General features: G+C 39.0%; 1 protein-coding gene across 1 annotated transcript in view; it reads left to right on the top strand.

Annotated features, from left to right (window-relative positions):
- Window positions 1-26234, top strand: part of CFAP58 (cilia and flagella associated protein 58) — a 97664-nt gene extending 71430 nt beyond the window's left edge. The window contains exons 16-18 of the mRNA XM_055299868.1: window positions 19232-19351; window positions 22119-22252; window positions 26123-26234. Of these exons, the coding sequence (XP_055155843.1) occupies window positions 19232-19351; window positions 22119-22252; window positions 26123-26234 (366 nt within the window). The remainder of the gene's footprint in view (window positions 1-19231; window positions 19352-22118; window positions 22253-26122) is intronic.
- The last annotated feature ends 1211 nt before the right edge of the window (window positions 26235-27445 follow it).

A 27445-nucleotide genomic window follows, 5' to 3' on the forward strand; every position in this document is an offset into this window, starting at 1 on the left:
CTGTGGCCAAGTTCAGGAAGGGTGTTGCCTGTGTTCTCCTCTAAGATTTTGGTGGATTCTTGTCTCACATTTAGATCTTTCATCTATCTTGAGTTTATCTTTGTGTATAGTGTAAGAGAATGGTCTAGTTTCATTCTTCTGCATGTGGATGTCCAATTTTCCCAGCACCATGTGTTGAAGAGACTGTCCTTTTTCCAGTGGATAGTCTTTCCTGCTTTGTTGAATATTAGTTGACCATAGAGTTGAGGGCCCACTTCTGGTTTCTCTATTCTGTTCCATTGATCTATGTGTCTGTTTCTTGTGCCAATACCACACTGTCTTGATGATTAAAAAAAAATAGAACTCCTAGCTTTTGCTGGTGTGGATAGGACACCAAATGTAAAAGTCAAATTTTTTCACAGTTTTTCCCTCTTTTGTCGCTAGACATAGTTCTGGCTTTCTGCTCTTTTCCTGGCAATCCTTCTTTCCCACTCAGGGGAGAGATCTATCCTTGTCAGAACAGTTCCCCTGGCTTCTGAGATACATAGTCATGATAACAATGAAGGAAGGAATATGTGGGCAGCACATGAAAGAAGTTTTCCTAGGAATTTTGGAGTTGAGGATGTGAGAACAGCTGCAGGTTATGGGAGAAGAGGGGTTTAAGTATTGATGTGGATAATATACCCCCTTCATAGACATTGGTGCCAACATGGTCATTGGTGCCCCCTTCATAGTCATTGGCGCCACCTTCACAGTCATTGGCGCATCTACAGAAGTTAGTCTGAAATTACTTTTTGGTCGCTTTCCTGGACCATGATTCTTCTCTGTGACTGGTCCACATCCGGATCTTAGTGTCAATAAGGCTACATTAGAATTGTCACTGTCCAGACAAACGGAGACCACGTTAAAAAGGAAGGGACCCCAGGATCACTGAGTAACATGAGCTGGTTCAGCAGTTGTCCACAGGGCAGCAGAAACATTAGGAGACTGACAACAGAATGTCATTTCTTTCTGGTATTTCACGTCACTTTCTTGCCTTATGGTCTACTTTTGGAAATGAGCCTATTTTGTATTACAGAACTTAATACAAAATTTTCCACTTCCCTAAAATTTTATTAAGTTCTTTATGGAACAATTTGTGTAAGGTCTAATTTTCCAAGTTGTCAGCTGTGCAGTGTAATGACCTCATACTTTTTCATCTAGTTTCATACCATTATTTATATAAAGAGGGGGCTGGTTTGCATTCAGATTAGGCAAATGTGAAACCTGGGCATGTTTTTTTCTTCTACAATTTTAGGTCTAAAGCAACATTGTTGCTCTATTTTAGTGCTATCCAACAAGAAATAAATAAAAAGCCTTATCTGTAATTGTAAATGTTCTAGTTGTCACAAGGTAAAGAGAATCAGGTGAAATTAACTTTGATGAAATAGATTGTTTAACCAAATATATCCAAGATAATTATCATTTTCACATGAAATGAATTTTAAGTTATTAATGTGATATTTTAGATTCTTTTTTTTGTACTAGTCTGTAATATGTGGTATGTATTTAACATGAGAGCATGTATCAATTCAGACTCTACATGTCAAGTGCTTGGTAACCACATATGGCAAGTGGCTACCATACTGACTGGCATATATCTACTTTTTGGCCATAATTATTGAGTTTCAGTTTGGCTACTAAATTCTCTCTGATTTGCAGAGTATGTTTATATAATCTGAAAGATGGTGCTCATAGAAGTGACAGAGAATTATTTAGTTATTAAGAATCATTCATTTGCTTATTCACTCACTCATTTTCAGTTACTCATTAGAATTCTACTTCATACCTCATACTAAATTTTACATATATTGAGAAAGTTATAGAATAAAATAAAAGTGAATTTCTATATACTCTTGGAAGGTAGAGGAAATCCCCTATTTTTTTCATTTGGGGGAAGATTATAATGCAGAAAAGTAAAGTATGAAAGAACAAATATACCTGCCACCCATCCAGAATGGTGAATATTAATGTTTTGCCATATTTGTTTTAGATTAAAAAAATAAATAGAGTAGCTTTTTCAGTTTGGGTGGACCCCCTTGAAGTCCTATTTCTTTCCTGACTTTTCTAGGGGCAACAACTATCAGGAATTTGATGTATATTCCTTCAGTGTATTTCTATGATTTTACTACAAATTGATGCATCTACAAAATAGAGAGTTATTTGGTGTACTTTATATTTATGCACGTGGCATTACAGTATATGTATTATTATTCATTTTGTTCTTTTTTTCCACACTCAACATTGTATTTTTGAGAAATATCCATGGTGATATACATAGGTGCTATGGATGATTCTATTGTATATTTCTTTCTTTTTTTAATCAATGCCCAGAAATCAGTGGCATTTCTATACACTAACAACGAGACTGAAGAAAGAGAAATTAAGGAGTCAATCCCATTTACAATTGCACCCAAAAGCATAAGATACCTAGGAATAAATCTAACCAAAGAGGTAAAGGATCTATACCCTAAAAACTATAGAACACTTCTGAAAGAAATTGAGGAAGACACAAAAAGATGGAAAAATATTCCATGCTCATGGATTGGCAGAATTAATATTGTGAAAATGTCAATGTTACCCAGGGCAATTTACACATTTAATGCAATCCCTATCAAAATACCATGGACTTTCTTCAGAGAGTTAGAACAAATTATTTTAAGATTAGTGTGGAATCAGAAAAGACCCCGAATAGCCAGGGGAATTTTAAAAAAGAAAACCATAGCTGGGGGCATCACAATGCCAGATTTCAGGTTGTACTACAAAGCTGTGGTCATCAAGACAGTGTGGTACTGGCACAAAAACAGACACATAGAGCAATGGAACAGAATAGAGAACCCAGAAGTGGACCCTGAACTTTATGGTCAACTAATATTCGATAAAGGAGGAAAGACTATCCACTGGAAGAAAGACAGTCTCTTCAATAAATGGTGCTGGGAAAATTGGACATCCACATGCAGAAGAATGAAACTAGACCACTCTCTTGCACCAGACACAAAGATAAACTCAAGATGGATGAAAGATCTAAATGTGAGACAAGATTCCATCAAAATTCTAGAGGAGAACACAGGCAACACCCTTTTTGAACTCAGCCACAGTAACTTCTTGCAAGATACATCCACGAAGGCAAAAGAAACAAAAGCAAAAATGAACTATTGGGACTTCATCAAGATAAGAAGCTTTTGCACAGCAAAGGATACAGTCAACAAAACTCAAAGAAAACCTACAGAATGGGAGAAGATATTTGCAAATGACGTATCAGATAAAGGGCTAGTATCCAAGATCTATAAAGAACTTATTAAACTCAATACCAAAGAAACAAACAATCCAATCATGAAATGGGCAAAAGACATGAAAAGAAATCTCACAGAGGAAGACATAGACATGGTCAACAAGCACATGAGAAAATGCTCTGCATCACTTGCCATCAGGGAAATGCAAATCAAAACCACAATAAGATAATTTTTTAAAATTTATTTGAGAGAGAGTGAGTGAGAGAGAGCATGAGTGGGCAGAAAGAAAGGAGAGGGAGAAGCAGGCTCCTCACTGAGTAGGGAGCCCGACTCAGGGCTTAATCCCTGGATTCTGGGATCATGACCTGAGCTGAAGGTAGACACTCAACTGACTGAGGCACCCAGGCACCCTTCAATTGTATATTTCTACTATATCTACCTATATTTTAAGTGATGGACATTTAGATATTTTCCTCCAACATTCACTACCGTAAAAGTATTCCAGTGGGCACTCCTGTGCAAGTTTTTTTGTACACGTGTATAAGCATGTCTCTAGGGTGTGTACCTAGGGGAAGGGCAAAGACTTTCTAAGTATTATACCAAAGGCAAAAATCACAAAGGAAAAGAAGAATAGCTTTACCTACATAAAAATTTGAGAACATCATCAGTCCAGAAGAAAATACTTTAAAAATGGAAAGGCAAAAAATTTGCAATGAATATGACAGAGAAAGGATTAATATCCTTAATATATAAAGAATTTTTGCAAGTCAATTTGTTTTTTGCTTTTTTTAAAAAAAGATTTTATTTATTTATTCATGAGAGACACAGAGCGAGAGTGAGAGAGAGAGACACAGGCAGAGGGAAAAGCAGGCTCCATGCAGGGAGCCTGATGTGGGACTCGATTCCAGGTCTCTAGGATCAGGCCTTGGACTGAAGGTGACACTAAACCACTGAGCCACCAGGGCTGCCCTTGCAAACTGATTTGTAAAAGATAATCACCTCTGTGAATAAACTGCTGGAGGTCATAAGTAAATAATTCACAAAAGAAGAAACACAAATGGCTAATAAACATAAAAATATGATTGGCATTACTAGTAATCAAAAGAATGAAAATTAAAAGAATAATTATCCCTTGTTTTTTTTGCCTATCAGATTGGCAAAGATGAAAAATAGAGTGATGATACCTAGTACTGGTGAGAACATGCAGGCAATAAGCATTTTTATATACCATGGGTAGAGTTTGCATTGATGTTAGCTTTTTAAAAAAGATTTTTAAATTTATTTATTTATTTATTTATTTATTTATTTATTTATTTATTTATTTATTTATTTATTAAAGAGAGACAGAGAGCAGGCACAAGTTGGGGGAGGGACAGAGGGGGACGGAGAAGCACACTCCCTGCTGAGCAGGGAGCCCTGCATGGGGTTTAATATCAGGACCCTGGGATCATGACCTAAGCAGATGGCAGATGCTTAACCAACTGAGCCACCCAGGCTCCCCTCAACTTTTCTTTTTAAAAATATTTTATTTATTTATTTAGTTGAGAGAGAGAGTGTGGAGGAGGGTGCAGAGGGAGAGGGACAAACAGACTCCATGCTGAGCGTGTAGCCCAACATGGGGCTTGATCTCACAACCCTGAGATCATGACCCGAGCCAAAATCAAGAGTTGGACACTCAACTGACTGAGCCATCCAGGTGCCCCTGTGTTGATGCCAACTTTCTAGAACAGAATTTGGTACTATGTATTACAGGCCTTCTAATGTGGCTCAGAAATTCAACATTAGGAATTGATAAAAAAAAAAAACCCTCAGTTGTGCATAACTCAGCCACACTGAAATGCTTACTGTAGTATTATTTGTGCTATATATACAGTTAAAGAGGAACCAATGATGATATGGCACCATAAACCGAAGAATACAATAGTTTCCCCTTATCTGCAATTATACTTTGCATGATTTCAGTTACTTGTGGTCAACCATTGTCTAGAAGCTGGTGTAGTTACCTAAGGTTAGGTCACAATGCCTACATCATTCATCTCACTTCATCTTATCATGTAGGCATCGTCTCATCACACATCATCACCAGAAGGGTGAGGACAGCACAATAAGATGTTTTGAGAGAGACCACATGCACCTACCTTTTATTACAGTATGTTGCTGTAATTGTTCTTTTTTGTTGTTAATGTCTTACTCTACCTGATTTACAAACCAAGCTTTATCAGGGCTAGCCATGTATAGGAAAAAAATAGGCTGTATAGAGTTTGGTATTTGCAATTTCAGGCATCCACTGGGGGGTCTTGGAACATATTTTCTGCATGAAAGTGGGGACTACTCTATGACTAAATCCACCCAAGTTTAAAATACCTGACAACAGGTGGTAACATCAAAGATGCTGTTAATTTGAGGAAATTGGAAAAGCTCCCCAGTGGAAATTACTTTGAGCAGCATTTTGAAAGCTGAGGTGTGTTGGACAAGGGCTAGAGCTGGAAGTGGGGGGAGGGTGGTAGAGAGGAGTGGGTGGCCAGTATAAAGGCCAGAAGGCTTGAGAGAACTTGGTGAATCAGGAAGGGAGAATGACTTAGTGTGATGGGCACACAGGGAACATGAAGGAGCAGAGCAAGGACAGAGCCCTCTCTGCTCTGAGCCCATTTTGTCATGTCATGGTCCTCTGATTACTTGGAAGCTTTTTAGGATTTAATCACAAAATCCAAATTACTTGGAGTTATTTCAACTTGAGTATATAATTCCATCTGAGTATTTGTTTTAAAATTGAATTTGGCTTATTTAAAACTATGTACTACTCCAAGGAATTTTCCAAGTTAGCAAGATTTCCCTTAGCTGCCTTTCATTGGCCCCATTGCATGTTTTAATAACTTGACTATGTAAGGTCCTTTCTTTATGCAGCTGTCATTGTCGATGTATAGTTACACAGCTGCTCTATTCTCTCCTGATTCCTCTCTACCTTGGCCATCCCTCTGTTTTGACTGGTGACTGAGAATAGTGGAGACAGGGTGTTTGATGATGGGTTGGAAGAAGCCAAGAGTGTGCTCGTCCAGGCTAGCAGTCATACTGGCATGGGTTAGAATCCTGGCTCTTTAATATGTGATCTTGGACAAATTACTGAGCCTTGCTTAACCCCAGTTTTCTTAATACATGTTTGTCAAAAGGATGTCCTTTTGACTCCTTAAAATGGGGCTCACCATCTTTTTCCTGAAGCCAGCTCCTTCCCTGGCTTGGATATGCACATTCATGGTGTGGCAGCTTGTTCAGGCATCTAGAGGCTTGAAATGACAGAGCCATTTCTGACTCCCCCATCCACCTCCCACCAGGTCAGTTGCTGAGTCAAGTAAATTCCATCTTCCCATGCTCTCGCATCTATTTCTAACCTTATATGTTTGTTCCCTCAGCCACTCTTCTGATATAAGTCTTCACTTCTGTTATCTCAGACCGGTGTTCTGCAATGTAGATGGCCTAAGACATTCTACTGAGTGTTGGAAGAAAATATCACAACATCTAAATATATGTGCTTTTTAATCTCAGTCTTTAATTCTATTTTTCATATGTCTTATAAATTATTACAGTAATACATGTATATAATAACAAATAATATATTAATGTTATTAACATAATATATTATTCACCAAGAATCCTTCAGTGGTTTCCTACTGCCTATTATGTTGGAAACATACTCATCGATCTGTCATTCAAGACACATATAGTCTTCTTTTTTTTATTTTTTTCACATATAGTCTTCTTTTCTAGTTGAGTAATATATGGTTGCTTGCAACTTTTCTTGCATACACTGCAGGATTACTGGATGCTTTTATGTTCTCACCTCCTAACCTTTATACTTTTGTTTATATTTTTCCCTTCTTTTACTTCCCACTTCTTTTACTCCCCACTATAGGAAGCAGTGTGAGTAATTCTTAAGAACAAGGATGGAAAGCAGCCCCAGTGGCCCAGTGGTTTAGCGCTACCTTCAGCCTGGGGTGTGATCCTAGAGACCCAGGATCAAGTCCCATCTTGGGCTCCCTGCATGGAGCCTGCTTCTCCCTCTGCCTGTGTCTCTGCCTCTCTCTTTCTCTCTCTGTGTCTGTCATGAATAAATAAATACAATCTTAAAAAAATTAACAAGGATGGAGATATATACATATATGCACACATATACATATACACACATATTTATACATATCTATCTTTTTAAAAAGATTTTATTTATTTATTTGACAGAGAGCACAAGCAGGGCGAACAGCAGAGGGAGAGGGAGAAGCATGCTCTCTACTGAACAGGGAGCCCGATTTTGGGCTTGATCCCAGTACCCTGGGATCATGACCTGAGCTGAAGGCCTTTGCTCAACCTACTGAGCCACCCAGGTGCCCCTTACTTATCTATCTGTATCTATATCTGTATCTATGTATCTATACACACATCTAGTTATAAAATATGGTTTTCTCAATCTGTGACATGCTCTATTTTCTATAGGTTCAAATAGTGGTTCTGCCAGTTTCAAGTTGTTTTATTTAGATAAGTCACTGACACTTCTGAGCCTCAACTTTCTCATCTGGAAAATAGAGATAATAACAATCACTTCTTGGGTTTCCTGTGATGAGTTATTGAAATGCCACATTTGAGGGGCACCTGGGGGACTCAGTAGGACTCCTCGATCAGCAGGGAGTCTGCTTATCTCTCTCCCTCTGCTCCTCCCTTCCACTCATGCTCTCTTTCTCAAATAAATAAATAAAATTTTAAAGAAGAAATGCCACATTTGAACTGAGCACCATGCTTGACATACCCATAGTACCTGTTCTGTAGATGAGAGCTGCTGTGACTGCTTCTATTACTCTTTTCTAGAATATTTTTGTCCAGTTCTACCAAATTCTGAGATTGTACAGAAAAGTTAATATTTTCATAATATCAATATATTCACTAACGAGCTTGCCATTTATATGGCTGTTACCTACTCAGATGTCCCTTCCAGCATCATGTGAGTGATTCCTGCAAATCTTGGTATCATTGGTCTCTCTTTTTTGGTAGAATTGTCCAGTGTCCAGTGATTATCAGCCAACAAGAAATGCAAATATAATGCAAAGCAATTGTAAGCTTTGCAAAAGATTCCAGATCACTTGAAATCAATGCAAGTGATACTAGATAAATTCTAGAATCATATCAAAGGCAATGGCAAATCAGCATCTGGTAAAAGAGAAAATCAAGCAATTTTAAGTGTAGGTACCTCAAAACAATGTTTTAAATATCAAAGGATTAAGAGGGGATTTGGGAGAAATAAATGAAGGCTTTGAATATTTCTGCTAAGGGAAGTCTTTTAAAAATAATTGATCTGAGTACTTAACTAAAATACAAAAAGCATTAACCATAAAAGAAATTATGGATAAATCTTACTACCTTATCAGTAAGAATGTCTGCTCTTCAAAAGAAGTCATAAAGAAAACAAGGCACAAACTTTATATATCTTCATCCAGAATATATAAAGAATTACAAATCAGTAAGAAAAAGACAATGGTATAAAACAGGAAAACAATGTGTGTGAAATAGGCATTTCTCAGAAGAGGAAACACAAATTATGAACAAACTAAAAAAAATGCTCAACCTTATTTTTATAAGCAAGGAAATGAAATATATGACCACTTTGAGATATTTTTTTACTACTTCTAGAGGAACAAAAGTTAAGATGTCTGTATTAGTTATCTATTGCTTTGTTATAAATTACCACCAATTTGGCCACTTAATATACATTATTTCATAATTTCAGGGGATAGGACTCTAGGTATAGAGTTTTAGTTGGGTCTTTTGTTTAGGGATGCCTGGTGACACTCAGCAATGGCAAAGATGCAGATCGTTGGGGGTTTTTATATAGCACTTTGGAAAATCATTTTACATTCTTTTTTTTGTATATTTTTTATTGGAGTTCAGCTTGCCAACATATAACACCCAGTGCTCATCCCATCAAGTGCCCCCCTCAGTGCCCATCACCCAGTCACCTCAACCCCCGGCCCACCTCCCTTTCCACCACCCCTTGTTCATTTCCCAGAGTTAGGAGTCTCTCATGTTCTGTCTCCCTCACTGGTATTTCCCACTCATTTTCTCTCCTTTCCCCTTTACTCCCTTTCATTATTTTTTATATTCCCCAAATGAATGAGACCATATAATGTTTGTCCTTCTCTAATTGACTTACTTCACTCAGCATAATACCCTCCAGTTCCATCCATGTCGAAGCAAATGGTGGGTATTTGTTGTTTCTAATGGCTGAGTATATTCCATTGTATACATAGACCACATCTTCTTTATCCATTCATCTTTCGATGGACACTGAAGTGCCTTCCACAGTTTGGTTATTGTGGACATTGCTCCTATAAGCATTGGGGTGCAGGTGTCCCGGAGTTTCACTGCATCTATATCTTTGGGGTAAATCCCCAGCAGTGCAATTGCTGGGTCATAGGGTAGTTCTATTTTTAACTCTTTGAGGAACCTCCAGACAGTTTTCCAGAGCGGCTGTACCAGTTCACATTCCCACCAACAGTGCAAGAGGGTTCCTCTTTCTCTACATCCTCTCCAACATCTGTGGTTTCCTGCCTTGTTAATTTTCACCATTCTCACTGGTGTGAGGTGGTATCTCATTGTAGTTTTGATTTGTATTTCCCTATGGCCAATGATGTGGAACATTTTCTCATATGCTTGTTGGCCATGTCTATGTCTTCCTCTGAAATTTCTGTTCATGTCTTTTGCCTATTTCAGGATTGGATTGTTTCTTTGAGTTTAATAAGTTCTTTATAGATCTTGGACACTAGCCCTATATCTGATTTATCATTTGCAAATATCTTCTCCCATTCTGTAGGTTGTCTTTTAGTTTTTTTGACTGTTTTTTTGCTGTGTAGAAGCTTTTTATCTTGATGAAGTCCCAATAGTTCATTTTTTGCTTTTGTTTCTCTTGCCTTCATGGATGTATCTTGCAGGAAGTTACTGTGGCCAAGTTCAAAAAGGGTGTTGCCTGTGTTCTCCTCTAGGATTTTGATGGATTCTTGTCTCACATTAAGATCTTTCATCCATTTGGAGTTTATCTTTGTGTATAGTGTAAGAGAATGGTCTAGTTTCATTCTTCTGCACGTGCCTGTCCAATTTTCCCAGCACCATTTATTGAAGAGACTGTCTGCTTTCCAGTGGATAGTCTTTCCTGCTTTGTTGAATATTAGTTGACCATATAGTTGGGGGCCCATTTCTGGATTATCTATTTTGTTCCATTGATCTATGTGTCTGTTTTTTTTTTTTTCCAATACCACACTGTCTTTGATGACCACAGCTTTGTAATACAACCTGAGATCTGCCATTGTGATGCCCTTGGCTCTGGTTTTCTTTTTCAATATTCCCCTGGCTATTCGGAGTCTTTTCTGATTCCACACAAATCTTAAGATGATTTGTTCTAACTCTCTGAAGAAAGTCCATGGTATTTTGATAGGGATCGCATTGAATGTGTAAATTGCCCTGGGTAGCATTGACATTTTCACAATATTAATTCTTCCAATCCATGAGCATGGAATATTTTTCCATCTCTTTGTGTCTTCCTCAATTTCTTTCAGAAGTGTTCTGTAGCTTTTAGGGTATAGATCCGTTACCTCTTCATTTTACATTCTTTTACAAAGTTGAACATTTATATATCTTTAAGACGCAGTAATCCCACTTATAGGTCTACATGCTGGGAAGCCTTGTAATTGAGGACATGCACAAGAATGTTCATGGCACCATTATTGATATAAACAAAACCCTGGAGACAACCCAAATGCTCACTGACAGGAGAATGGGTAAATTGTGGAATTTTCACCCAACAGAATATCAGACAAAATGCATGTATGGAAGACACACAACAACATCAATAAATATTTTACCAATTATTTTGAGTAAAACAAGCAAGTCAAAGGAACTAGGATGTATTTTTATGAGGCTCAAAACAAAGCAAAATTAAAAAAAATAGATGTAGGATAAAACCAAATGGAAAAAAACAGGGAATGACAGTAACAAGATTCAGATGGTGCTTACCTTGGCTGATGGTGGCAGTTGTGTAGGCACAGGGATGGGATGGAGAAGGGTTTACACAAATGTTGGGTATTGATGATATTCTATTTCATAAGTTGTGTGATGTATTCATCATGGATTTCATTTTATTATTATGCTTTATAGTCATATATACTGTATATTCTTTCGTATGGTTGTTACATAATAAAAATTAAAGAGTTGTATTGTAGAAGTAAGACATATGAAGGAAGTAAAATTGTACTATAATATTGTTAGCTATGTAAAAAAAATACCCAGGGGTACCTGGATGGCATAGTCGGTTAAGCATCCAACTTTTGGTTTTGGCTCAGGTGGAGATCTCAGGGTTGTGAGATTGAGCCCTGTGTCAGCTCAGCATGCATTCTGCTTGGGATTCTCTTCCTATCTCCTTCTGCCCCTCCCCTTTCCTCACCTCAAATAAATAAATCTTTAAAAAAACCAATAATTTTTAAAAAAGTTTATTTAAGTAATCTCTATACTCCATGTAGGGCTCAAACTCAGGACTCTGAGATCAAGAATTGTGTGTTCTTCTGACTGAGCCAGCCAGGTGCCCCCAAACCCAATAGTTTTAATTGATCCAGTACTTGTACATTATTATAATTAAAATGCAAATTTTAAAATTATAAGACAAAATACTCAAATAAAAAATTAAAGATATTCTTAAAATGACTTTTAGATCAATTTTTCGGGGGGAAAAAGTCTCAAACCTTTTTCTGTACTATTTATAATGAAAATTGATCACATTTTAGGTGGATCACCTTTAAGTGGCTTTATCAATTAAGTCTGTCCTTTGGTAATGAGTCCTTTCTCTAATTCATGAATGCAAGTATTGCTATGACTACTACTCCCACTAAGATCCATCTGAAATATTTCCCTTTCTACAGTCCATCAAATGAATTTTGTCTCTATTTTTGGACATACCCACACACTGAACACTACTCCTAGCACCTCTTTGGAGACCTGGCAATACTCTGTCTTATTTTATAACTTAGTTATTTGTTTTTCTCCTGCTGAAAAGTGAGCTCCTTGAAGTTTGGACCTTATTTATCTTTGTATGAAACTAGCACAATCATATGTGTAGTGCTGTCACTAAATAAAAACTTAGTGGACTTGAATTTTTCTTGACCTGTTTCATTATAGGTTTTAAGAAAAGTCAACACCATCATTACTTAATATGTGCAAATTCTTCACATATGTTAAGTTGTGAGGTAAGGTGCAAGGGTAAAACAAGCCAGCAGTCTTGGTAATGAAGTTCAGGCTGGTCTAGGCAATTCTATACCGTCCAGGACTTCACAAACATATATTTGCATTTGGGACAAAACCCATTGCAAAGAGATCTCTCAAGAAAGTTTGTGTTGTTTACATTAGAAAGCACCAGAAGCATTTTCCCTATTATTACAAAAACTGTGAAGGTTAGCATGTGCAGATTTCTCCTATGCCTCATAAAACACTTAATCATCTACATCCAGAGCCAAGAACCACTGTGTAACCAAATAGTTTCCTTCTCATGAGGAACTCAGCTGTGTAATTCTGTTTCATCCCCAAATCCAGCATCTCCCAGCCTCTCCAGGGGGCCTTACCACTTCATGACACCATAAACAAGATAGGTCCAGAGTTCAGGTTAGCTGACATTTTCGTTATAAAGCTAATAAACAAGAAAGCCCCAAGGTATCAGCCATTATTTTCCCTTTCCTAAAGCTAGATAGAAATGTAATATGTTTACAGAGTTTCTAATTTATTTTCCTACTAACGAAAAAGAGACATTTCTAAATAAATTAGATGGTGTTCTGGAGTTGCCTTCATATAAAGGGGGAAGCAATTTTGCTTAAAATTTTAAATTTGGCTTTAGTCTTTTCTTAAGGATTATGGGTGGGGGTAGGAAGGTGGAAAACAAACTAAAACCAAACAGGAAAAAGTGTAATGCATTTTTTTAATTGTTGAAGAAAGTTATGTGTGCAATTAGGATTCTTGTGATTAAGGAGGCTGTTTAAAAAGTCCACACATTATTTGGTTTACATGCGTTATTTAGTTTGCTTGCATTTTCATGTGTCTCTATGTACATACATATACAAGCAGAGCTTCAGAGCCAGTTAATGTAAATACCTTTGCCAGTCTTATGAATTGGAAGAAACATTTGAAACCAGTTGCACTATCAGAAACCACTATAAACATTTTACTAAGAGATCAAGGCTGTATATCAATTGTTTTCCTGAGTTATACACAGCATGCATGATGATAAGGTTTCACTCAAAGGTATATGATTTATAGGACCAACTAGCTCCTTAGGGTGAATTAAAAAGCTCTGCTGACTGGGAGTTGTTACCCAATGTTCTAATTTAAGTAAAAGTTCTCAACATAAATATATCTCACCTCTGTTGATGTGTATTACTAAAATATGATAGGCATAGTTTGCTGACAATATAATTTCAAGCAACAAAATTATCAAACACCTAGAATGAGTAGAACACAATAGCAGGTATGAGGGACACACAGAAAAAGCCACCATTGTTCTGACCTTTAAGGCTCATAATGCAACGAGGAAGAATGGATTCATAAGTATTAAATACTGAAGTGATATAAATGGTATTTTGACATTTTGGAAAAAAGACTTTCTTTTTCTTATTTTTTAATATCAATGAATTATTTTTTTATTAATTAATTAACTAATTAATTAATATATTTCTTTATTGGAGTTCGATTTGCCAACATATAGTATAACACCCAGTGCTCCTCCCGTCAAGTGCCCCCCTCAGTGTGGAGAAAACATTTTCTATGTATTCTGTGGAGTTGGCTCTCCCACAAGTAGTGATTGAGGGATTTTTTTTTTTAAACCAACTTCATCTTGAGCCCATGGGTGAGCTAGAGTGAAGATAAGGTGATGTCTCTTTCTTTGGAGCACATGATATCCAAGCATCTCAGTGAGTGGCTTTCACCCTGGTGGGTATAGATAAGCATGTGACTTGAGAGCAGGAGCAAGGTTGCCTGATTCACATGAATTAGCTAGTTCTCAGGGTGAAACAATTATTTGCAACGCTCACCCAAGCAAATTGATGAATCCAGGGTGAACAGAATCAATGCACTGGCATTTGCCAAGCACAGATTTAGATTAAAACAGAATAAATTAGTTCCTCTTAATCAGTTATTGCCTCAAGTAGGTGAGCTGAACAAGAGATGTTAAGGTACACATTGAGTGCAAACTATCTTCTATTTTCAGATGAAGATGCCAAGCAAAAGACAGGGAATATAAACAGACAGTGGATATAAAATTGTAGCTCAGTGGGGAAAGAAGGTCTGTGAGAAACTCCATTTCTTCCTCTGAATTGTACCCAGAATAGCACTGACTCCTATTTGCATAGACTGTTCAGAATGTAGGCTTTTAATTTATTGTCAGATAAAATACAAACACCTGAAGTCTGAGTGACTTCGTGTTTGGAGTTTCCAATCTGGGGTTACAGACTGTCACCATGTAATGACAGCATTATTTGAGGCTAATACTGCAATTAATTTCTTACCACTATGCCCAGCCAATGTTAATAATGAGCCATGCTGTTATCCAGCATAACTTGGCAGAGACTCTTGCAGCAAAAGAATCCATAACCATGTCTGACAGTCTGTCCAACTGAGAGGATGGGATGCCTAGCAAGGGAGCATCATTTTGAGGATGGACATAATATGTTTTATGCTTGCAAGTCGTGCTCAGCCAAAGTGAGAGCTAGTCTCCTGATGTTAAGAGTCTAGCTTTTTTCCAGTATAGCTGTTCACAAAATAATTTAGAGAGTAAGGCATGCTACGAAGTAATATTGATGTGCGTTGTGAACACACTCTGAATAAATAAAGAAATGCCAACCTGAAGATGCATTTTTTTTTGTTGGTGGGGAAATAATAAACTATTTATGATTTTCTTATGATGTTTCATTGACATATGGTGCTTCTAACCCAGTGACAAATTAATTGACTTGGTTTAAAAAGAAATGAGTGCAGCTTAACGAAGAAGGACAGGATATGTATTACAAGGCAGCTGGTTCTGCCACTGCTGGCTTATGGAGACAATATACATCGGACAGCCTAATGAGTCTCTCTGTTGCATAAGATAGATTCTCTTTATAATAGAACTGCACGCTTTGTCTCTAAATGGGGTTATTATACACACCATTGCACAATGTTTGAAGAGCTTGGTTGGCCCTTGTAGAGGGTTAGGAGAGAAATAAATTGGAAAACAATCGTACTTAAGACCTTCAATCCATCAAACACTCCATATTTATCTAAATTACCAGAACGCTCTCCCAAAATACAAATCTGTATGATACACACAGCTAGAATGTTAATGCTGACCGGTCTTCACTTTGGTTTTATCAGTTAGGTTTTCTGTTGTAAACACAGACCAAAATTCGTGCACACTGAAGCCTGGTAATGCATTTCAGCCGCTGTCCCCCACTCCTTTCCCCTCTGCTCTCCTCGTTTCCATTGTCTTGGTATTCATTTGGTATTCTCTCCACCCACCGCCAACACACATGCATCACTTGGCCTGGATGATGTAACTCAGAACTTTTGACTTTGAGTGCTGCAACAGTTTTAATGGTAATTCACTAAGCTTCTTCACTTTTCTCCACACTTATGAGTCCTCACTGTTCAGGCGCTCAGTTATTCTTTAGAATAAATCCATTTCAATTCCTTTTATGGCCTTGGGAAAAAACTGGGAAGCAGAGATAGGGGAAGACAGGCTACATGGTGGCCTCATTCACCCTGTACATGAAGATTGCACGTCCTGTTAGAGGGCGTGGGTGGAGCCCACTCAACTGGTCTAGGCCCTGGGTGCCAGGAGCTGAGTCATGCTATTATCTCTATGTGCTCTCATCTGGCTGCCCAAACAATTTCATCTTCTGTCTCCATTCTTCTACTGATAGTATTGTGTAGCCTTTAGGAATTAGGTAGCACGATTTCCTCCAGATTCTTTCAGGGTTATAATATTTCAAGCCCCAGAGGAGGCATTGCATGGGAAAAGTGATTCCTGAGTATATCATGACTGGGTTTTTGACTTGTCACACTTTGGGCTTTTGGATACACCATTCATTCCTATTGACCTTGGGATTCTCACTTATGAGACGAGGTAGCAATATTTGCTTCTTCTAGCCTCTCTCCTCTGTGTCTCTTTCCTTCCTGCCAAGAGTGGTTGAAAAGTGTTACGCCTGGGAAACATTCGAAGATTCTTGGAGTAAGACGATCTTTTCAGTTTAAGACATTATTATATCCCAAACCAGATTGCTTCCTCCTCGTCTTCGTGGGGTTCTTTACTTTTCAAGCCCACCTGTGTTCTGGTATAGAGGAAGGGGAGCTGAAAGAAACGGACAAAACAGTTTCATGGGCTTCTCCACGTATTTATTACCTTCTCCAAATTGAATCTTGAAGCCTTGTCAGAAATGTTATTTGTCCAACAGAGCAGGCATTAAGTGGCTATAGAAAATAAACTCACCTCCTGACATCTTTCCCATTGCTTGCTACATCCATTTACTGGGAAGATTATATTATAAGGTGTGACGGGAGGTGTTGTACACAAAGGAAAATCACCACTTTGTAATTCTATTTGTTCAAGTTTTCTTTTGCACGGGCTTTTGGATTTCCTTGTCATTTCTGGAATTATTTCTTAAATGGTGAGTATTATTTTTGGATACGTGTTTCTCCAGAATCTTGTTCTATCCAACTAATTCTTAAGTTGCATGCATTCTTTTGAAAGTAGAGTCATGTTATTTGTGATAAAATTTCTATAATTCAGCCAGGGGGAAGGAAAATCTAAAACAAATGGTAACAATGAGTAGTTAATGAATTTTCTTCTACCGATTTTTTTTTTTTACTGACTCTCATGTCCTCTGTCAAAAACAGATTATTTGATGACAGTGCTAAGAATACATAGCTCCAGGTAAAAATTAGTTTCCATTTGCTTAGATGTGTCACTTATTGAGAGAGGGCTTTTACTTATATTTTTTTCTCTAACATAATTACCTTAAGGAAATAAATATGTACAGAGACAAATGAGTAGACAGACTAGTCTTTATCAATGTTTGTTCAAATTATTGCAGTTTAGAGAAATGGGAATGCAGAACTGAGATGCCTAAGAAATAAATCTTCCTTTGTATGTAGTTTTTTTTAGTTCAAGAGTCTGAAAACACCTTACAAGCAATTAAACTTTAGGATACAAATGGGAATTCTATATTGTTTGTTGGTTAAATTCAACTACAAAATTATGATTTGCCCTGGGTTCCTAGAAAGCCCTTTCTTGTAGTTCTACAAATGTGCACATCCTAGTTTTCTTTTTATCTATTCTCTCACACTACTTCTAGATCTCTGTTCTTCCTGTGTCATATTTCTTAAAAGACTGACTTTCTTTACTTCCTACTTCTGATTTGTTCTCCAGCTGTGTAACTTTTGCTCCCTTAGTGTTATTGCAAACTCTCTAAGGTCATGGTGTCATCCTAATAGGCCTCCCCCAAGGCCATTTTCAACCCCTCTCCCATTTTTTCTCTTTGCCCATCTGGTATTACTGACCACTCATATCATGCCTCCTTTTTTGTTTCTTTTTTATTTTTAAAGATTTTCTTTATTTACTTGACAGAGAGAGAAAGAGAGAGCACAAGCAGGGTGGGAAGGAGCAGAGGGAGAGGGAGAAGCAGATTCCCCGCTGAGCAGGGAGCCCAATTCAAGGTTGAATCCCAGGATCCTGGGATCATGACCTGAGCCGAGCGCAGATGCTTAATGGACTGAGCCACCCAGGCGCCCTGTGCCTCTTTTTTTAAACATTGCCATTTCCTGGCTGGGGGACATTTAGTTACTCTCTCTTGCCCCTTTTCTTTGGGTTGTTCTTCTTTGCCTCCCCCTGATATGCTGACTCTCCCAAAGATCTCGTTGTCCTGGGAGATAGCCTCTTTGGGGGTTGATAGAGCCACTCTTGTGGTTCTAGCCATGACCAATCTCCAGTTCCAACTTCAGTTCAACTCCTCGATAGCCCACAATACCTCAAGCTCAGCATATCCAGACCCCACTGATAATCAGAAGAGAATGTGGGAAGAGTTTCTTCCCCCCTCTCCACACTCCTTTCCTACATCCCTGCATCCATTACCACCACCTTCCAGCCCCCAAGGTGTCCATATTAGAAGCCTTGGAGTCTTCTTGGCTCTGCTCCTCCTTTTCTCACTTGTCTGACCTTTCACCAAATCCCACTGATTCTACCTCAGGAATGTCATTATATCTACCTCCTTTCCATCCTAGTTGCCTTAAGTCTACCTGTTTTCATCTTCTGTTTATCCTGGTGCCCTGAGCAGTCCCCTTACTCTGTTGTCTGCCTTACTGCTGGAGCTATTTCCCAGGCATGCCTCATCCTTTCCTCCCAAACCCCCAGCCTGAAACCTATCTAGGAGCCCAACCTCTTCTCTCTACTGCTCCCTCCTTCAGCCCAGTGCACGTGCTGGACTAGACTCACTTCTCCCCTGTCCTGGCTCTGAACCTTTGCCTAAAAAGTTTTTCTTTCCTCTCTCTGCTTGGGGAAAACTCCTACTCATTCTTCAAGCAACAATTCAAATGACATCTTTGTGAAAACTCCCCTACTCCCTACTTTTACTGGCCACGACACTTGTGCAAACCTTCCATCGCTGCCCTTGTCTCTCAGTCACATGATCATAAGTTGAGGTAGAGAGAGACTTTCCCTTCCTCATTTGTCTTATTATTTGTATTTAAATGCCAGGCACATCCTAAGCCTTTAGCCAGAGTTGTTTTGAGGCACTTTTATAGAATCTATGGTGACTGTAATCAGCGTGGCACTCTAGAGTACCTTAGGATGGTCCCAAGTTCTCCTGACCATATGCTGGTACAGGCACTTTCCATGTCGTGATGGGGCTGTTTATCTCCCTTGTGGTTATGCTCTTCACCAGGAAAAGGAGAAACTCTATGTGGAACTAAAGCACATCCTGGCCCGGCAGCCTGGTCCCGAGGCTGCAGAGCAGCTGCAGATCTATCGCCACACGCTGCGGGAGAAGACCAAGCAGCTGAAAGTAAGTGGAAACCTCTGCCTTTTCCTGGCAGGTGGACAGCCGCACACCAGGGAGCTGGATGAGTCCACTGCCTCAGTTCAAGGAGCCAGTCTCCCAAATACCACATGCCACAGAGGTTGGCTTTAATTTTTTTTTAAAAAGAATTCCAGTCCCAGGAGAAGCAGACCACATCTCAGCCTTATCCCCCTGTGTCTAGACTAATAGACCCCACGGTTCTCTGTTTCTGAAAGAGGGAAGTCAGCAAATAGAGAAAAAGTTGGAGAGAGGATGATGGCAACAGAATGGAAGTTTGGGAGATGGGGTGTGTAGGGATGATCTCAAGATGAGTGAGAGATCTTGGACAGTGGGAAAGAACAGAGGAAATGTTTCAACACCATCATCCACTGAAGCGGACCACTGTGCCGAAGGAGGTTTTTCCTATTCCGTTCCACCTGCAATAAATGTTCAGAAAGCACAGGCTAGTCCCTAGCCCCCAGGGCCTTCCTTCATGACCATCTCTCAAGTAAGTCACTATGAAAGGAAGGTAAAATCATTTTAGAATTCTGTTAGCATAAATTCCCTTCTAAGTGACTTCAGAACCTCAGCTGGGGAGATGGAATGTTTTATTATTACATGTGCCTTTTAAAAGTTTTCTCAAAAACTGTTCCCATCATATCTGGAGCTGTACCTCCTAAGCAAGTGGTTAAATATTCTTGGCATGTCAGGGAAGTCTTATACACACACACACACACACACACACACACACACATACACACACACACAGAATGTAGCACACACCAGCTGAGTTCTGGCACTTGTCTGCTGCAAGGAGGGTAATAATGTTGCCTTTCTGCCTGGGGTAATGTAGATGCCCCTATAGTACTAATCCTTTCACAAATAGGACATTGTAAAATCACCTCCTCCTACTTTAAAAAGGCAGATGAAACAAATGTGTAATTAGAACATTAATTTTCAACTTATCACTCACAGTGTTTATTGCATATGAGTATCCTGAGATGTAATTTGAGTTTTGCACGAGGCATAATCTTTTGATTATTTTTATCCTTTTAAACAATTGTATATTCCAAACAAAATAAAAGTTCATTTTCTCAGGAGTGGGTATAGATTAGAAAAGCACACGTCTGTCTTCACACTGCTGTCAGAGAGCTACACTCAGCACTAGATTGCATTATATGGCTCACAGGAGCCTTCTGGTATTTTAACCCTTTAACTCAGGAAATTCAGAATTTTACTCTGATGAAATGTGACTCCTGGTGGAAGAGGTTCAGAGGTGGTGGACCTGAGCCTGTCTGCTAGTTTGTCCTCATTTTCTGGGCTTTTTTAGGAAACACTATATTCATTGTTTGGAAACAGAGTCTTTGTTCCTAATTTTTTAATGATCAAGGCAGGTTTTCTCCCAACATGAAAGTCCTATTCTTCAGCTCATGATAGCATGGTCAGAATCGTTTTCACAGCGATTAGGGGAGAGAGTGCAGAAGCAGATGAACACTCAAAAGACAAAGATCTCCCTTTTGTGCAGATTTTTAAAATAGTGAGCAAGAGGAAAAACAAATTCGTCTATTGTGTGCCTCTTAGAATGGTAGCCTTTCTTCTTTCTCTTTGGTTTCTGTGGGGTGCACCCCTAGCTTGGGCATGCTTTACACATCCTGTTCAGATGAGTAAATTCCCAGTCTTCTTGCTCAACTGAGACCAGTAGCATTTATTGGACAATACAGTGGAAGAGGCAGAAAATCAGAGTTCCTATTACACGTGCTTTAGCTCCCTGCTTCTCTGAGGTGAATGTTGCCATGCTGGGAGACAGAAGGAAACTGTGAAGAGTTCCAAAGAGCACAATAAAGAGGTGATAGACATTTAGCAGAACAGCAACCTAGAAAAGCATGTAAGCTGAATGCCTACTTAGCGGTGGTGGCAGCAGGATGATTCTGGAATAATTTTTACTAAAATCTTCAAATGAATCACTCTCCCTGGTGAGGACTTCCCTGAATGCTTTAAAAAGGCTTTGTTTGTTTGTTTGTTTATTTATTTATTTAAGATTTTATTTATTCATGAGAGAGAGAGAGAGAGAGAGAGAGAGAGGCAGAGACACAGGCAGAGGGAGAAGCAGGCTCCATGCAGGGAGCCCGAAGTGGGACTCCATCCAGAGATTCCAGGATCACGCCCTGGGCCAAAGGCAGGCGCTAAACTGAGCCACCCAGGGATCCCTAAAAAGGCTTTAAAAGCAATTTTATACTGCATGCCTGGGAGTTTTTCTGTCTCTGCTCACAATATACCTGAAACACATTATATCATTCGTGTGTGAGCCTGTTGAATGTAGCCCTAATAGTTCTTTTAAGCAGAGTTCTTTTGACCACGTTTGCCACTGGATTATGAGTCTTCAGACCTCAGTCAGATTTTTACCTCCATGCAGATCTTGGGAACTGGCAACTGGCAGAAGGGGATGGATTAGCTCTTACACTTGGGCACGGGCTTGCATCTCTAGCTTCACTGAGGTAAATGGCAGCAGGATTTTGTCTCACTGCATATCTTCTGCTTTTTTTGTTTTTTAAAGATTTTATATATTTATTTGACACAAAGAGAGAGCACACAAACAGGGGGAGCAGCAGAGGGAGAGGGAGAAGCAGGCTCTCTGCTGAGCAGGGAGCCCGATGTGGGGCTCGACCCAGGATCCTGGGATCATGACTTGAGCCAAAGGCAGACGCTTAACCAGCTGAACCACCCAGGTGCCCCTGTGTATCTTCTGCTAATGCTGCTTTCTTTGTCACGTTAGGTTTTGTCTTCAGAGTTGAATATGTATGAATCACAGAACCAAGAATACAAATATGAGATCGAGAAGCTTACCAATGAACTGATGAACTTAAAGAAGAAATACCTAGCTCAGAAACGTAAAGAATACATCCAGAGGTAAGAATTAACTAAATGTTCTTTTAATTTAGTTGTGCCTATTTCCTGCAGATAAGAAAAAAACCGGCAGAGAGTCACAGAGTCAAAGAATCTGCTGGGATAAACGAAGTCACAGGGTGAACAAATGACATTCTACAGGTCCCCACTGGTTTGCGTCAGAGCAAGATGCATGTCTCATCTGATACTAAGGCCTCTCCTTAGGACTCTAACCAGTATCTGTTATTCTCTACTCATCAGTGGACCTCACATGGAGCAGAAGAAACATAGCGTGATTTTTTCCCCCACATTGTTCTCATGGTTTGGAGATGATCATGCCATAACAATGTTTGTAAATGAGGTTCCCAATCAGGCTTGTATGAATGAAAGCACATCTATGTTTAAAATCACAGGTACTTTTGCTAAGGGGTATAGGTTTGGTAAAGCTGTTCTTTCCAAGAATGCAGTGCAGCTGTGTCACTGTAATGATGAGTTGCTCACAGATAATTTTTACCTATGTTTTAGATGATCTGTCTCTGAACTGTCTAGTAACTGATTTCAGTATCTGCTGAGGCATGACGTGAGCTCTGATTCTTCTAGGAGATGATAATTTGACTTGAGGTTATCATTTTGCATTTCAGGATGCCTACAGGTGGAAGGGTAGATGTCTCTTCATTTGGTTGTCATCATTTGCCTAATGCTAGGGTGAGAGAGTGGGCCCGAATGAATCAGTGGGTTTGAACCTTGGCTTGCTGTATGGCATTACCCAACTCACCTAGTTAATTCTGTAGTGGCTCACATCGTGTGCTTAAGTCAAGTTGGGTATTTCATCCATGTGGATATTGTGAGGACATGGTGAAAGGGGTGCCTCTGCCTGTGATTTGTTCATGGCAAACAACTATTTACAGTAACTAGATGCAAAGTGATTTGCTGGGAAAAAGTTGCCCTGCTTGTAAATCAGAATATCCCCCTCTTCCACATTTGGATGCCAGCTTCTTGGTAGAATAAAATCCTGCTAATTTCAGTGGGTCTGTCTTAACGTGTGGGTCTGGCAACTATCTGATTCAGGATAGCTGGTGGGATTTGTTACACATTCAGGCTCCCAGGCCCCATTTCCAGATGTTTGCATTCTATGGGCTCTGGATGAATTTGCAGTTCAGTCACTCCTCAGGTGATCCCCACACATGCTACAGCTGGAGAACTAGTGTATTAATGGTGTGAATCAGTGCATGTTGGGTGGAGACACTGTGGTTTCTGTTAGGACACCAGGATCATGCTGAAGGCTAGTTCCTACGTAGGGCACATGCACAGCTCAGTGGTCTTTGAGAGTTTTGATCATACACTCTTATCAGTACAACACTTTTGAACTTGTAGTCTCCCATGTATGGGCATGTACATTAAATATATATATTTGTTTTCAGTTTTAAATTGAAAATTTTATTTTAGGAGAGTTTTATACCTCCAATGTATTATAATTTGTAGAAATTGCAAGCAAAATACTATTGCCATTTTTCAGTGATTTTTAGTAAACAAATTTTTTTTAATTTTTGAAAGACAAAATAGGAATAGAATCTTAAATATCTCCTTTGCACTTCCTGATAGGTCATCTTACTCATCTTTTAGAGTACATGCATCCATTTTGGAGACCAGCAATCTAGTTCATATAGTAATAAAAAGTCAGTTTAAGGGATCCCTGGGTAGCTCAGCAGTTTAGCATCTGCCTTGCCCAGGGTGTGATCCTGGAGTCCCAGGATCGAGTCTCGCGTCAGGCTCCCTGCATGGAGCCTGCTTCTCCCTCTGCTGGTATCTCTGCCTCTCTGTGTGTGTCTCTCATGAATAAATAAATAAAATCTTAAAAAAAAAGTAAGTTTAGCTAAGTAGTTATCTTTCCAGAGCTAACTTCCCCACCTTGGCCCTGGAGTTTGGTCTGTTGACTGTACTGACTCCTCCTATACACTCTCCACACAGTTTTCTGGACACAGAAACACTGTTGAGCCAACAGAAATGCCCTTCTGTTGGTTTAGTCCCTCCCAGTGATGCATACACTAGAACTGCAATGCCACCTGGCCTAGGCCACTTCTGGATATTTAAATTAAAATGAATTACGGTTAAATCAAATAAAAAATTCAGTGCTTGAGGTGCACTAGTCACATTTCAACTACTTAATAGTCACATGGAGGTAGTGGATGCAGCATTGGGCTCTAGATAGAGAGCTTTGCCATCATTACAGAAAGTTCTATTGGATAGCACAGTTATAGAATCCTTGCTTTTACCAAAAATGCTCATTACTTATAGCCATTCTGACCCGGTTAGGGCATCATTGGTGGTTCCATTTTGGTGGGGATCCATATACTGGAGGTAGACAGAGAGAGGAGTTCACAGGAGAAGGGCAAAAGGATTCAGGGGCTGAAGGAAAGTATGCTGAGGCAAGAACAGGGGTGCCCAGAGGGTGTGGACTGGAAGGCAGGAGGCTGAAGGGGGCCAGTGTGATGGTCTACAGATACATTACAAAGGCAGTGGGCATCATCCCATCAGTTAACTTAGAGCAAGCCAGCAGCGGTTAGCAGAAGTTCCTTCAGAGAGGGAAAATTACTGTATTGAAGGCAAGAGAGGGCCAGACAAGGGGGCTGCCTGCATCCTCCAGCCATCAGGGATGCAAGTTGCCAAGTACTTGAAAGAATCCTCTTTACTGGATCCACTTAAGGCTAAAGCTTTTGTCCTACTTATGGAGGATGATTTTTTTTTTATAATAATGAAATCAATCCTGCTAAGAGACTACTGGATTGATTAACTAATCCTCTACAGGTTCTTTCCAAATGGAATAATTTAGAATAAACTCTGTGGATGTTCTCCCTACACTTGCTCTTTATAAAAGAGTAACTCATGCCATTTTTACCTTTAAGCCTTCTTTCATTTTTCTCAAACACCCTTTCATCATGTTTCTATCCTGACCTGCACCCTCACCCACCTGCCTCTGGTTCCCTTTGCCCAGGCTGGTCTAGAGTTTGCAGAACTAGACAGATTCTTTCCCCAAAGGTGGAATTCTCTCTCCTAAGGTAAATCATTTCTAGTTGTCAAGTCTAATTGGTTTTGGTCTTAGTCATTAGCTTAATTTTTATTTTTAAAGAGAGCCCAGAGATGTTTTCCATAAGACCCCTAAATACACAATAGGGAATTTGTGTAAATTTAAGCTACCTCTGCAGGAGACCTGAACGTGTGAGTATGTGAATGTGTGTATATGTACGTGTGAATGCCTGTGTATATGTGTGTGTATTTAAAAGAGATCTATGTAGGAGATACATTGTAGATTTTAGGATAGAACTTCCTTTATCTATTGCCAAATGTACTACCTTATTTGTCCTTCTTGTAACTTAAACTATATCTAATAATAACTGCTGCTTGTCTAAAGTTACAGGAAAATTTGTATTTTATGAATATCCAAGTTTGATGAAGATATCTTGTGTGTGTGTGGTAAATATTTATAAGTTTCCACTGAAACTTTGGAGTATAAAAGTTGGTAAATGATGAATTAGTCATTATAACTGAGCCAAGAGAAAGATTCTTCTGACTGATCTTTGGAACTAAACAAATATTTTATAAAACAGGAAGATGATTACAAGTCAGAAGTCTCAAGTCCATAGTGATTGAGTTATAATGAGGTCTTATGTCCACATTTAGATCAACATTAGGAGGGCACATTTAATTGTGTCTTTCCCTAATTCTATGTGTTATCAATGAACACCTAATTAGGTTTAAACAACCACCTTGTCTAAAACTGGAAGCTTTAATCAAAGCAGTTTTTAGTGGCTATCTCACCCTAGGAATTTAGAGAACACCAAACTTATAAGTGGAAAAGGATGTTAAGGAAGTTAACTTTCCCCTCCTGTCTTTCAGAAATAAGGACAGAATATCCATGGATAACACCTTCTCAATGGCCAAGCCAACTGGCCCTCGTTTTACTGGGGGTGGATTTCCCCTCAGCAAGCCATCCAAAGTGAAGTCCTAACCTGATGAAGCTCCTGGCTTGGTGCATTGGAACAGCTCATGAAATTCGCTTCGAAACATTTTGGAGGAATCTCTTTCAAATCCCTTGGATCCCAAATATTTAGAGAAATCAGTGTTCAAATTCCAGGATGAAAAGAAATGCAAAACTATCATCATCATGTACATTTAAGAGTGATGACATTCTACTCAGTCCTCATGGATATTAACAGACTGTAATTATATCATTCAATTAGGCTAATGCATTGCATAAAGCAAATCTTTTGTTACTACCACATTGATTGATTTGAAATGCACCACATATCTAGATACTCTGTTATAGATGAAATTTTGGATCTGGATTTCTCTATTATAAACATTGGTGTGTAGGTTTTACATTTTAAAAATATTTTTGAAATGCAGTGCGTTCTTATTAATAAGAATCTATTTTAATTATTCCTCATTAACAAGTCATTGCATGAGGTAAGGGAAAAAAAGACAAACTCTCAAGTATTTACGAAGTATTTTGAGAATGATTTCTATGTGGAATTTCTTTTCAGGCCTGGGGTATGAAAATCTTTTCCAAAGAGACATACTAATAAATACTTCATCATAAAAAATAAAAAAGAACCTTTGTAGAGATTTTGATCTTTGCTTTGGTAGAGTATGTAATTAAAGTTTAAAACTACTTTGAGAAATGTTTAACATAAAGATCTGATTCCGTGGAACCAAGACTTTAAAATGAGGGGCTTGGGCTGGCATCCTCTGAAGGCCTGGTGTTTCTAAGACCTCCCACTTGGAGAACGGAGTTATGTAGGACAAGGATCTGTTTGGCTTTCAGGCTTCAGGCCAACATTAGAGTCATTGAATCCATTGTATTGTCTTTCTGTTGAAGCCACAATTATGTGGACCTCAGTTCAAAGTTCCCTCATTAAGAGGGTCCATTCAGGAATATTATGGGAGGAAAATCTGGTCATCTCTCTCACAAGAACTTGACCTCTGCAATTTTTAAATTATAGAGGAGTAAGCAGCTCAGAGATAAGGACAATATAAGTGGATCATTCCATTTTGCTATGGGACCAAATTTCCCACTGCAAGGAGCAGGAGACTTAATGACCCCAGAATGGTTGTTCAGATTATAGAGAGGTGAGATTTTAGAGGGATCATCTGCATATTTTGCCGTCTTTCTCAGTTCACCCCCAGAAACAGATCCGAGGTAGTGATGGCTGTGAGGTC

Source organism: Nyctereutes procyonoides, unplaced genomic scaffold (genome assembly GCF_905146905.1).
Source record: "Nyctereutes procyonoides isolate TBG_1078 unplaced genomic scaffold, NYPRO_anot_genome, whole genome shotgun sequence".
NCBI classification, from domain to species: domain Eukaryota; kingdom Metazoa; phylum Chordata; class Mammalia; order Carnivora; family Canidae; genus Nyctereutes; species Nyctereutes procyonoides.